Raw genomic sequence first — 12,788 nt, 5'->3', positions numbered from 1 at the left:
GGTTCATTCATTTGCTTCTCCTGCCTCTCCTCCCACATCTAATTCAAGGAAGGAGGAAATGTTTGGAGAAAAGCTGCCCTGGGGTTCTCCAGCTGGCTTGACATTTAATAATTGTGTTAGTTTAACTTATATGTATTTGGAAAATGGGGAGATCTAAGATAACTTAGCTTTATGCCTCTGTTTGCACAAAACAAACATTGATCCTTCAGGATAGCAGAGGGACCAACATGTGACTCTCAGGCAGCAAGAAGGACATGTGTGAGCATGAGTGTAGAATGCAGACCAGTCGGTGGGGGTCTGTTTTCCTCTAGACAGCAGCTTCTTGGGAGCAGAAATAGTCCCCCACCACACACACACACACACACACACACACACACACACACACACACACACACACACAAATTAAAATAAAGTAATTTTTGAATGGATGAGCCTTAAGAAAATGTATCTTAATTAATTTTGAACCTGTATTCACCTTGTTTTTTTCGAATATCTTAAGTTATATTTTCTTTTTCAGAGCTGCTTCTTATTTGGGGCTACTTTTTTTTTTAATTGAGGCGTAATTCATAAAAGGGTATATTGTTTTGATGAGACTTTTTACAACTATGGCTGGATGTCTTTCTTTAGTCTTCCAAGAAGGGCCATTTTACTTTTTTAGAGTTACTTTTTAAAGTCATGAGGTCAACAACTTGGACTACTATGCATGTAAGTGCTAATGCAAATTAAAGCCCAAGTTGACCTCTAGCAGCAGTTCATTCTATGTTGACAGTGAGAGAACACTTTGCCTGTTAGGATACTGTTACTCGTGGACTGATGCTGAAGAAACTCCTTCCCCTATTTTGTTTTTTGCAAAAATCAAGGTATATTCTAGGGTTTCCTGGTTGACCTCAACAGATAAACTGAGATGATAGTCTTAGTTGAGAAATGATCTGAATGTAGATTTACAGTCTACGTGTATAGCTGGCTAAGTGAGATCGCTTTCACAGTTCTGCATGTATCCCATCGGCTCCCCATTAGTCACTGAACTCTTAAAACTGGTATTGTAACATTATCACAATGTTTTGCACCAATTTTATAAACTTGACAGTGCAATATGTGTTCCTTTTCTGAGGCAAACCAAAGGTATATTTCTCAAGGTTCTGCTGCTATCAGCAGCGTTGATGGAGGATTTTTTATACATTTGTAATAGATAGAAATAAACCAGAAAAAAAGAAAAAAAAAAGTGGTGGAGGAAAAGGTGAACACTGCAAGAATACTCAAAAGGACTGAGAGTTGCAAACGCCAAGAATGGCTTTGCATAGTAAATGGAATAGAACAGCTCTGAACTATAGCTTACTTTTCCTGGTTTGGTCTGACAGAATGATTGAATGCTTTTGTACAAAAATCAGAGCCTTAAAAACAAGGATTTGGTGAGATTGTAAAATGGTGTGCCACTTTGGCAAAACAGTCTGGTGGTTGGTCAAAATGCAAAACATTGTTACTCTGTTACTCAACAATTCTACCCTTAGGAATATACCCTCAAACTACTGAAATGTGCACCTATGAAACATGTACATGAATGTTTACAGCAGTGTGTTGCTAATAGTAAAAAAAGTTAAAACAAGTCAAATAGCTATCAAATACTGGAGAGAAATAAAATGTGGCTTATTCATACAATAGAATATTATTAAGACATAAAAATGAATGAGAAACTGACAGATTAAATGACTTTGGTGAACCTTCATAATTTCATTTGTAGATCTTTCCATTTTTAATTTATAAATACATTTGGGGTTATAAATTATAAATGTACTGCCTCCTGTCAACATTGTATACTTCTATTTGATGATTTCTGTGTCAAACATTATATGGAAATGTTTCCAAGTATTTTCTGTATTAACTGTGAATGAATAGAACAAAATAAATTGCCTGTGATGGGAAAAATAAATAAATAAAAATAAAAAAAAGAGAGAAAAAAAAACAAGAAAGAGAGAGAGAGAGAGAAGGAGGAGGAGGAGGAGGAGGAGGAGGAGGAGGAGGAGGAAGAGGAGGGGGGGAGGGGAGGGGAGGGGAGAAGAGGAGAGGAGAAAAGAAAAAAGAAAAACAAAGAGGAGGTATTGTGGTGACCCACAGAGGCTTCCTAGTGAGACCTTACTCAGGGTCAGAGAATCTGAGCTTGCTTTACCCAGCAGGGCTGCACAATGGAATGATTTGGCTGGGGACGTGTTTACCAATTGTTTGGAAGGGTCTACACTTGGCTGTACGGTGTGCTTTGATCTTGCAAGGGGGAGGTTTTTTGCCTCTACCCTTGGCATATTATAAAAAGCCCTTTTGAATAAACCTCTGGGTGGCTAGGTATTGACCCAGGGCCCTCCCAAAGATATCCTGCATCTCTGTCTTTCTTATCCTCTCTTTCTATCTTTCTACCTAATATTTCTTCATTCCTCTCTCCTCCTCCCAAGAGTCCTTCAACAGGCCAGAACTGGACTCTGGCAGACACACACAAAGTAGTCAAACCATCCCAGGCCCCTTATGGAATGGTACTGCCACATTTAGGGTGGGTTTTCCCACCTCAGTTCATCTCATCTAGGTATTCTCTTATACACAGGCACAGAGGCTTGTCTCTTCAGTGATTCTAGAGCCTAGAATATTGTATCCTAGACTCTGTCAAGTTAACAGTCAATGTTAACCATCACAGAGAGTACTGAAAACCCACCTAACAAGCTTCACTTTTGATTCTTTTCCTTCATCTAGGCCTTTATTATACCTGGGAGGTATAAAGGCACCAACTTTTGTCTTTGTTTCCCTAAGAATACTGACCAGGGCTCTCCGGAGAGATGGCTGAGCAGTTAAGGAGACATGCTGCCTTTACAAAGGGCCTATGTTCAATTCCCAGCACCCACATGGTGGCTCACAATCATCTGTAACTCCACTTCCAGGGGATCCAGTGCCCTCTTCTGGCCTCCATGGGCACCAGGTATAAGACCTACAACCAGGCAAAACATCCATACACATAAAACAGTGAGACCATTTCTCAAAATAAATTTAAGGTCAAAATTCAGTATCCCAGTAAAAGCTGATTTCTGGTTCTCTATTTACAACAAGATATTTTTAAATATATTGATCTATTCTTAGTAACATTTACAGAAAAGCTCAATTAGAGATATTAGAACAATATTTCTATGTTTTAATTTACTCTTTTACTTGAAATCTGATTAGATTTTATCCAAATGCTGTTTGCATGTTTCTCCAAATGCAGAAGCCTTCATGTGTGAACTGGCCATTGCTTGAGGAATAGGGGAAACTCTAAAAAGAATAGGACATTCATGCTAAATTACATAATAATTATAAAACTTCTTTTAATAGACAAACATTTAAACCCATGTGTTCAAACTGGCTGATTGTGCTGAATTCTCATTGTGCCTCCAGTCTTTGATCCTCTATATCTGTAGTTAAGTATAGACAATTAACACTGTCAAAATTTGCTAAAGCTTTTAACTTCCTTTGCCAGAGACACTCCCATTCATTCTTCTTAATTTGAGATCTATCTTTTGGAAAACTTCTATTATCTCCTTATGAATAAAGTACTGAGTACCCTCTTTTTTTTTTTTTTTTTTTTTTGGTTTTCTCAGTGTAGCTTTGAACCTTTCCTGGAACTCACTCTGTAAACCAGCCTGGCCTTGAACTCACAGAGATCCGCCTGCCTCTGCCTCCCAAGTGCTGGGATTAAAGGCGTGCGCCACCACCGCCCGGCTTGCTTGCTAAGCCTATATTTTTATAACTTATGAGCCTGTCTTTTAAAAAAATATTTACTTAATTGTGTGTGTGTGTGTGTGTGTGTGTGTGTGTGTGTGTGTGTGTGTGTGTGCCTGAGTGTACGTATGTGTTCCACTATGTGTGTGCAGTGCACGCAGCAGCCAGCAAAGCATGTCAGCTCCCCTGGAACTGGAATTATAGAGGGTTGTGAGTCCCCATGTGGGTGTTGGGAATCAAATCTGGGTCCTGTAGAAGAGCAGCCAGTGCTCTTAACCACGGAGCCATTTCTCTACCCCAAGCACCTGTGCTTCCTGGTGAATAGTTAAGGTGTGCTATAGTAAAATTAGCTGGGATTTTAAAAATTAAACAAGTCATTTTTTTTTCCAGTTTTTCAAGACAGGGTTTCTCTGTGTAGTTTTGGTGCCTGTCCTGGATCTCACTCTGTAGACCAGGCTGGCCTCGAACTCACAGAGATCCGCCTAGCTCTGCCTCCCAAGTGCTGGGATTAAAGGCGTGCACCACCACCGCAGCAAACAAGTTCTATTTTGCTGATAAAAAGTGGATGGACACTGCTAGGCACACGCTTTTCATCCAGCACTCGGGAGACAGACAGGCAAATCTCTGAGTTCGAGGCCAGCCTGGTTTACAGACTGAGTTCCAGGACAGCCAGTGTTAAACAGAGAAACCCTGTCTTAAAAAAAAAAAAAAAAGTGAATAGACAATGTGACTCCTATTGAACTTTTCCATTTTCTACTATAAAATAAGATTTGATTATGTAAATGAAATTTAAAAAATTAAAAATATCAATTATGCTTACAAAATCTGTGGAATCCTGATTTCTCAGAAGTCTGATTTCATAATATTTTTGTACATGCAACAGCCTCCCCCAACTCCCATACAATTCTGTTGGTGGGAATTTGAATTACTATTATATTATTGTCCAGTTTCATCTGTAATGTGATTTTTCCACTTAACTTCCCCAAACTAAAGTTTGCTCCAATACCAAGTTAACTAGGCAAATCAAATTGTTACCCACAAATAAAAGAGTAACTTAGATTTTAAGACCAATCTCTCCTAAAGTAGAATTAACCTTTTTCTCTCTACACTTACTTATTTATTAAGTTTTTTGAGATAAGTTTTCTCCGTGTAGTGCTGGCTGTCATGGAACTTGCTCTGTAGACCATGCTGGCTTCAAACTTGCAGAGATCTGCTTGCCTCTGTCTCCTAAGTGCTGGGATCAAAGGTGTGAGTCACCACTATCTGGAAAACTAACCACTCTTTATGAGGTTATATTTATAAAATAAAATTGACTTTTAAAAATCCACTAAGATTAAATTTTCTAAACATCCAATGAAATATTTCACAGAGTGAAAAATCACTGAGACACAAGGGAAATATGTGGTCCATCTAGTTTAAAATTATGGGTTTTGGTTGGTTAGTTTAAAAAAAGACTAATTTCCTCAGTCTCTCTGTTGCATTTACTTCTTTGGGGCATACTGCATTATCTCTTATTGTTTTTCTGTTTTGTTTTGTTTTGTTTTTTTGAGACAGGTTTGCTCTGAGTAGCCCTAGCTGCCCTGGAACTCACTCTGTAGACCAGTCTGGCCTCAAACTCACAGAGATGCACCTGCCTCTGTCTCTCCAGTGCTGGGATTAAAGGCATGAGCCACTACTGCCTGGCTCATACTGCATTCTTGACTATTGTTTTAAAAATATCTTATTTTCATTTTTTTAAATTAGTGTATTGCATGTATGTAAGTGCTCCGTGTTTGCCAGTTCCAGAAAGGGATGCTGGACCCCTAGAACTGGAGTACAAGCAGTTGTGATACACCATATGGGTGCTGGGAACTAAACCTCGGTCCTCTGTAGGAGCAGTAAGCACCCCTAACCTCTGAGCTCCAGTCCCATTCTGGGTTATTTCAATTGTAGGTATAATATCCCTATCACGTTTCTCGTTATGTCAGATGGGGGGAGGGGAAAATCAGACTTGGATCATTATAACTAACGGATGTGACTTGATTTTATCCAGGTGGTTGTTGTTGTTTCCTTAATGTCTTTGCTTCTACTTCTCTCTCCTGAACCTGCCTTTCTTGCCTACTCATCCTCATCCTTATCAGATTCTAGAGACAAATGTTCCTCACAGGGTGGGACATAACACATTAGGCCTCCACATACCAAAGGAGCTTGGCCAACAGGGGGGAGCTGTGAACTGAAGCCCCCCCCCACAAAAAAAATCTGCATCTGGAAATATTTTACAGGTGAGATTGATTAAAACTTCCACAACTGGGGGGAGTTAGAATGTCAGAGATTGGAAGACAAATTATCTCAGGCTATTTTTAGCCACCTAAAAGGCTCATCTCTGTAACCTAACATCTTCATATTAGTTAAATCTTTCAGCGATACATAAACAGACGATTAACTCCCACCAACCCAAAAGCTAAGAATTGGCCATCAGAGGACATGGAAGGCCCATAGCAGACACGTTCTTGCCTTTCTATCACCAACCTACTTGGTTTCCACTAATGTGTGTGTACGTGTTCTGTGTATGCACATATGTGTGCAGGTGTAAGCATATGTGTGTTTGCCTGTGTCTGGAGGTCAGAGGTTGATATCTGTCATGGAACCTTGAGCACACCATTTCAGTAAGACCAGCTGGTCATTCCGCTACAGAGATCCTGCCTTTTCTGCCTCTCTAGTATTAGTATTACCGGCACACAGAAACATGGATGATTTCAAAAAACAAACAAAAAAGTGGTGCTTTGGCTTCTTGATGACAGGCTAACCTGTTAAGTTGATACAAATCCTTTCCTCCCCAAGTTGTGTGTGGACGTGGTGTTTATCAAACTACAACACGTGGCAAGCGTTTTATCAATCTAGCCATTAGCCCAGCCCCTCTTCACTTAAGGTGTTCTCTTGGTATAAAAACTTGCTTACACTGTTACCAAGTCGGAATCGGTGGTAACTTAAATCTATGTCTCTAAGCGTGGCCACTCACATTTGGCTCTAGAAAAAAACTCCCACTCTCTTCGAGGTGATAACTATTTTTGTGTCAAGAGATTTAAATGAAAATCAGAGTTCAATCTTCACTTAAGTGCAAACAGCTTTACCTGACTGGAAGTATAATGGTACGCTTGCCTAGCACCTAAGCCCGGAGAACGTCATGAGATAGACCGTCAGATGAAGGAAGACAAGCTATAAATGCAATTACGCAGTTTACTGTAGTATTTAGAGACAGGTAGAGGCTGTACTAGGAAAAACCTGGAGGCTTGGGTGGGTGGGGGGTTGGCAGCAATAATCCCGCTTAAATCCTGGAATTCAGAAGTGACTCCAATACAAAATAACCCCCTCACTGACGAGTGTCTTTTGCTAAGCTTCTATGGGCTAATCTAGATTGCAGAGATATGGCTTTGGAAAAAAAAAAAATCTCCATGCAGCCGAAACTCGCTGCGTGATGGACTACCAATCCCATCATGCCACGCTCCGAATTCGCGACGTCGTGGAAGAGGCGGCTACACAGCCACCCGTGCATTCTGAGCCTTGCACTTTCTGGCCGCTCCGCCGACCGGGTTGGTCCACGTGGTGAAGTCTGTCAGCAGCTCCGCACCGCGGCTCGAGCGAGGCCCTTCCGTTCGCCGGCCGGCGTCAGAAGGGGTGGCTGGCCCCGGTCCTGAGCCGCTGGCAGGGAGGGGCGGAGTCAGCGCGGGGCTTCGCGACGTTTTTACGACGGCGGCTGCCGCGTTCCGCGCCCGCCCGCCCGCCCTCCTTCTCCTCCTCCTCCTCTCTCGGAGGAGCTACCGGCTGTTGTGTGTGGCGTCGCTGCTGTCTGTCGGGGCCGATGGCAGCCTGAGTGCGCCCGGGCGCGCGTGGGAGAAGGTGAGGCGCGGACGCGCGCGGGCGAGGCGCAGAGAGCCAGCCGTGGCCGCCCCGCGCCCACAGCAGCACGCGCGGCCAGCGGCGCGCGAGCCGGCGCCCCGGGAGCGCGGGGACAAGGGCGGACGCTGCTCCCCGCCCCCAGCGCGTCCCTCGGCGGCTGTCGTCGCGCGCCCGCGGGGAGGCCGCCCGGCGCTCCCCTGGATGTCCCCGGCGCCCGCGCGGGGCCCCCCTGCCGTCGCCGCGTGAGCAAGGCGGGCTGGTGCTGCGGCCGGCGGGCGTAGCTCGGGGGCTGCGGCGGCCGCGCGGCGGCCCGGTCTCCACCGCGGCCCTCGACCCCCCCTCCCCGCCCCAGCACCCCGGCCTCGGAGGCCGTGACAATGGACTATGACTTTAAAGTGAAGCTGAGCAGCGAACGGGAGCGGGTCGAGGACCTGTTTGAATACGAGGGCTGCAAAGTTGGTCGAGGCACTTACGGGCACGTCTACAAGGCGAAGAGGAAAGATGGGTGAGTGTGGGTTGTCGCTGCGGGAGACCTCGAAGCTGAGAGGCAGGTGGCCCGGCCCGGGTGCCTGGGTTCCCCGCCGCCTCTGCCTCTGCCCCGACCAGCCTGCTGTGGGGAGGAAGTGGTGTCCCAGGAATCCAAACCCGCAAGGAGCCCTGCGTGCAAGCGGGAGAAGGACCGTCTGTCTCATGGACAGTGTACCCTCTTTGTACGGATTTCAGTACAGTGCAGTTTTTTGTAATCGTTATAAAATGTCAGTTTGAATATATATTCCTTTGGTCGATTTATTACGGTAACCTTTTGGTGACTAACTCACCCGTCTCTGGAGTGACATCCATCAGTCTGGAAGAGAGGCTGGGATCGTTTTTCCCTTATCAATGGTGAGCAGTTGATGACCAAATTTGGATTTGATTGGGGGAAAGAAGGCAGCGAGTGAATGTGGGTCTGGAGAGTTCCATGTAACGTAAATGTAGCAGTTGCTATTCATTGAGGTGTCATTAGCTGCGAGATTTTATATAGAACAATGGGGATTTGGTGCAGTGGATAGTGTGGGGGGAAAAAAAGCAAGTGACAGATAGGGGCTATGTTGTGCAAGCTCTTTAACCAGAATTTATCAGCTGTCAGTGAAGTCTTTATGCTTCAAAATTCTCCCCTAGAAACAGGAATTAAACCTATGACTGGCAATGCTGTCAGTTTTGCTTCTTAACAGTAAATTTAAGCGCTCTCTCTCTCTCTCTCTCTCTCTCTCTCTGTTTTTTTGTTTTTGTTTTGTTGGGTTTTTTTGTTTTGTTTTGTTTTTTTGGCTTTTCGAATCAGGGTTTCTCTGTGTAGTTTTGGTGCCTGTCCTGGATCTCGCGCTGTAGACCAGGCTGGCCTCGAACTCACAGAGATCCGCCTGCCTCTGCCTCCTGAGTGCTGGAATTAAAGGCGTGTGCCACCGCCGCCGGGTTTAAGCGCTCATTTTTCCTTTGTCAGTAGATGACTGCATTGTAATATTAACAAAAGGGAAAGTCATTCTTAGCTGGAGAGGAAATTTTTTTAATTTCCCGTTTTCCTCTTGTACAAATAGGTATTGTTGCCTTTGACACTAGGAAATTATTGGAAAGATTGTCATAGCTTATTATATAATTTTTTGGATATATTAGAAACAGCTTTTCTTGACCATCCTTGTTTGACTAGTTACGATTTCACTATTTAGAAAACGACTTTTTTTCATATTCAGAACTGCATAAGCACTACAAAGTGAAACTGTTAAAGCTGCCGTGAGTTCTTTCAAGGGAGCTTATTTATAAATACTTTAGTAGTCTAGATAATGGAAAAGGAAGTGTCTGTTTATTAAACTTTCCTATGATGTGTTCAGTGCCTTTGTGCAGCGATGAAACCATGCAGCTGTGGGCAGAAGGCAGGGTGGACAGCTTGGTGTTCTGGGTGCCCTGTGGCTTTAACTGTGCTTTTTAGCAGAATGGATAAAGCAGTGAATGATGTCCAGAGCCCTTGTTGGTTCTTGTCTAACTATATTTGTTTTGTCAACATTTTATTAGTGAATTATAAAGGCATCATCTGAATTTGCTGCATATTTTTCAAAGGATTAAAGCATCTTCCATCCCTCATTATCACGTAGTTTGGGACATGGTCATAAAATCTCCACTCCCAAGACATTTGTTATTGTAGTACATTTGACCAATCTGTCCTGTTTTTAAAAATGTTAGTGATTTTTATATTTTATCCCTGTGAAGGAACCAATTCTGTTTTCATAAATTGCCAATTTATGCTAATAAAATATCCAAATGTGTTTGATTGTGGGTTTTTTAAGTATATAATGTATATAGAGGGAGGTACTTTAAATACTTTTTACATCTTGATGGTAGGTTTTCATCTAGGCTGTTAAGAATAATTTCAGAAGAAATTACATATCTTAAAAATAGCTGGTGTTAGTGTGTATTTCTTAATTATTTATGGCAATTACAAATGAATATTTGCATTTGGGGGAATTTTTTTAAAGCTGTAATCTTTTGGGTTGGTTTTTCAGCAACCTTTAATGATTCTGCTTATTGTGATGAACTTTTTTATTTTTTGTAGTGAGTCAAATGTCAAGAGTGTTTTAGAATTAGAACAGTTTTTGTTTTCCACAGGGAATATTTTTCAGTTTGGCTTGTTCATAAGGCCAGACTAGTAAAGTGCTATATTCTATTTATGAGATTTTTGATCTTATATCTGTGAAGCATATGTTTATGCATTTTTAGATTGGTATAATAACACTTGTTACTATTTTAATCTTTTTTTTTTTTATTGTATGAGTGCTCTGTCTGCTTGCACACCTGCATGCCAGAAGAGGGCATCAGATTCCATTATAGATGGTTGTGAGCCACCATGTGGTTGCTGGGAACTGAACTCAGAACCTTTGGATGAACAGCCAGTGCTCTTAACCCCTGAGCCATCTCACCAGCCCTATTTTAATCTTTTATAATAAGATGACCAAGTCATTTGCTTTTGGTATTGATTTACTTTCAAATTAGTGATATATTCTGCCACTGAGATGTCATAATCCTCAAAGAACTTGGACAAGCAGTAACACTTTAAAGAGAATCTAGAGCCCTCCATTAAAATTAAATAATGGAGATACCTTTGCTTGGACATATTTGGCTGTTAAAATGAATACATAAAAACTTTTTTTCAGCTGTCCAGTAAACAGAATATGAGCAATTAGTAAAATAATTTAGACTAGAGGAATTAGCTTGTGTTAAATTATTAAAATTTAGGAAGTAGCTTGATAATTTTGGCATAATGAGTTAGTAAAAACTACCCTTCTTGTATACCATATGCCAGATAAAAATCAACATTGTGAGGAATGCAGGGTATGGGGAAGTACTTTATTTCAAGCATGACTATATACAAAGATAAAGAGCCTTTTATAATCATGCTAATTTCAGACTTTAATAGAGTTACAATATGTGTGAGCAGTGCATCTTGAATTAATTCATTTTTAAATGTGCCATAAATGAGATAGTGTCCTTCATTCCTTAACACCAAAAGAAGTACTCCTTAGGGGCAGAGGACGTGGGAGGGTAGGAAGGCAGGGACAAGTTGGGGGTCATTTTCTAAGTCGATTGTATTTCCTTTGTAGAATTGAGACAACCAAATATAAGTTTGGGGAAAAAATGGAAAATTTCAAGACACAAAATTTGTTTTTAAGATTTTATATTCTCATTATAGTCATTGGGTATTTATAAAATTAAAAAATTTAATTTCTCCAGAAGTGGTGCTGCTTGCCTGTAATCCCAGCTTTTAGAAGGCTAAGGCAGGAAAATTGAGTTTTAGGCTAGTCCAGGCTACAGAGTAACACACTGAAGTAGAGTGTGTGTGTGTGTGTGTGTGTGTGTGTGTGTGTGTGTGTGTGTGTGTGTGTAAATTGGAAAAATCAACTTGGACCAAGTTTTCTGGGGGGGGGAACAGAAGTTTTGTTTTATTTATTTTGGGGGAGGGGACAAGAGTCTCACTATATAGCTTTGTCTTGAACTCAGAGATCCACTTGCCTCTGCTTTTTGTGCTGGGACTTGAGACACCATGGGACTTGGTCTCACAAAAGTGTTCTTAATCTGTTATAGTTATGTTCAGTGGGCCAAAGAATATAGGCGAGGGAGCGAGAGACAGGAGACTTTGGGCCATGTTTGTGGAAAATTCAGAAATTAGTTGATAGAGATAATGATAGCAGCTAAATTTTGAATGATTAAGCCTAGGTTCTGGCTGAAGCACTCTATGTTTATCTATTTAATTTCATAAGAATAATCTATCCTATTATGCTCAGTTCAATTATGAAGAAACTGAAAGGTAAGCAGATTTGTCCTGTGAGTACTATGTCAGTTAGGACCTGAGAATGTCCTTGCAATATGTGTACTCTGGGGCCCATATCCCTCCTCCTCCCCTTCCCCACCCCCCAGCATTTCTCTGTGTAACAGCTCTGGCCGTTGTGGAACTTGCTTTGTAGACTAGGCTGGCTTGCAGCTCACCGAGATCCGCCTGCCTCTGCCTCCTGAGTGCTGGGATTAGCGTGTGCTACCACACCTGGCTACAATGGAGCCCATGCCCTTAACCACTTTGCTTCATATAATTAGTAAGACTCCAGACAGCATCCCTGTCTGCCACTGACACCTCAAACACCATTGGATCTCCTGGTTTATATGACCCAAGATGACCTGGAACTCACTTTGTAGTTCAGGTTGGTCTTGAACTTAAGCAGTCCTTCTACTTTAGCCTGTTGTGCTTTTTAATTTTATTTTGTGTGTATGAATGTGTACCACGTACATGATTGCTTGAAGCTATGGATGATTGTGAGCCATAATGTGGGTGCTGGGAATCAAACCCAGGTCCTCTGCATGACCAACAAGTACCCTTAACCACTAAGCTTTTCTCTCCATCCTACTCATGTTTAACATTGGTTCTCATCAATTCTTATTCCCAAAGATGAAACAGCTGTCCACCATTACCATTGGTTTTGCCACCTTGGCCTTGGGTTAGTTCCTGCTCCCATGGTGGTCTGTTGTTGGGAACCAGCACAAGGGACTCTTGATTCAGTGTTTATTGTAGTTTTGATTCTTTGGATGTGTATTAATGGGTGTTCTTTACAACCCTTTAAAAATGTGATGGGAGCCAGGTGGTGGTGGTGCACGCAGGGGCAGGC

The 12,788-nt window shown here is 42.1% G+C and overlaps 1 protein-coding gene across 12 annotated transcripts in view; it reads left to right on the top strand.

Moving 5' to 3' along the window:
• Positions 1–7,513: 7,513 nt before the first annotated feature.
• Positions 7,514–12,788, top strand: part of Cdk8 (cyclin dependent kinase 8) — a 68,999-nt gene continuing 63,724 nt past the window's right edge. For 5 of the 12 annotated variants that reach the window (XM_015998285.3, XM_015998287.3, XM_076561316.1 and 2 more), the window contains exon 1: positions 7,865–8,113. In XM_015998285.3, coding sequence (XP_015853771.1) covers positions 7,986–8,113 — 128 coding nt within the window. In that variant the 5' untranslated portion in view covers positions 7,865–7,985. Of the gene's footprint in view, positions 7,609–7,839; positions 8,114–12,788 lie in introns of those variants that run through there. The other 7 variants (XM_076561315.1, XM_015998284.3, XM_076561319.1 and 4 more) reach the window with 6 other exon arrangements.

This window comes from Peromyscus maniculatus, chromosome 23, assembly GCF_049852395.1.
Source record: "Peromyscus maniculatus bairdii isolate BWxNUB_F1_BW_parent chromosome 23, HU_Pman_BW_mat_3.1, whole genome shotgun sequence".
Classification (NCBI taxonomy): Eukaryota; Metazoa; Chordata; class Mammalia; order Rodentia; family Cricetidae; genus Peromyscus; species Peromyscus maniculatus.
The sequence above is the reverse complement of the archived record's forward strand: the minus strand, read 5'-3'. Positions and strand labels throughout refer to the sequence as shown.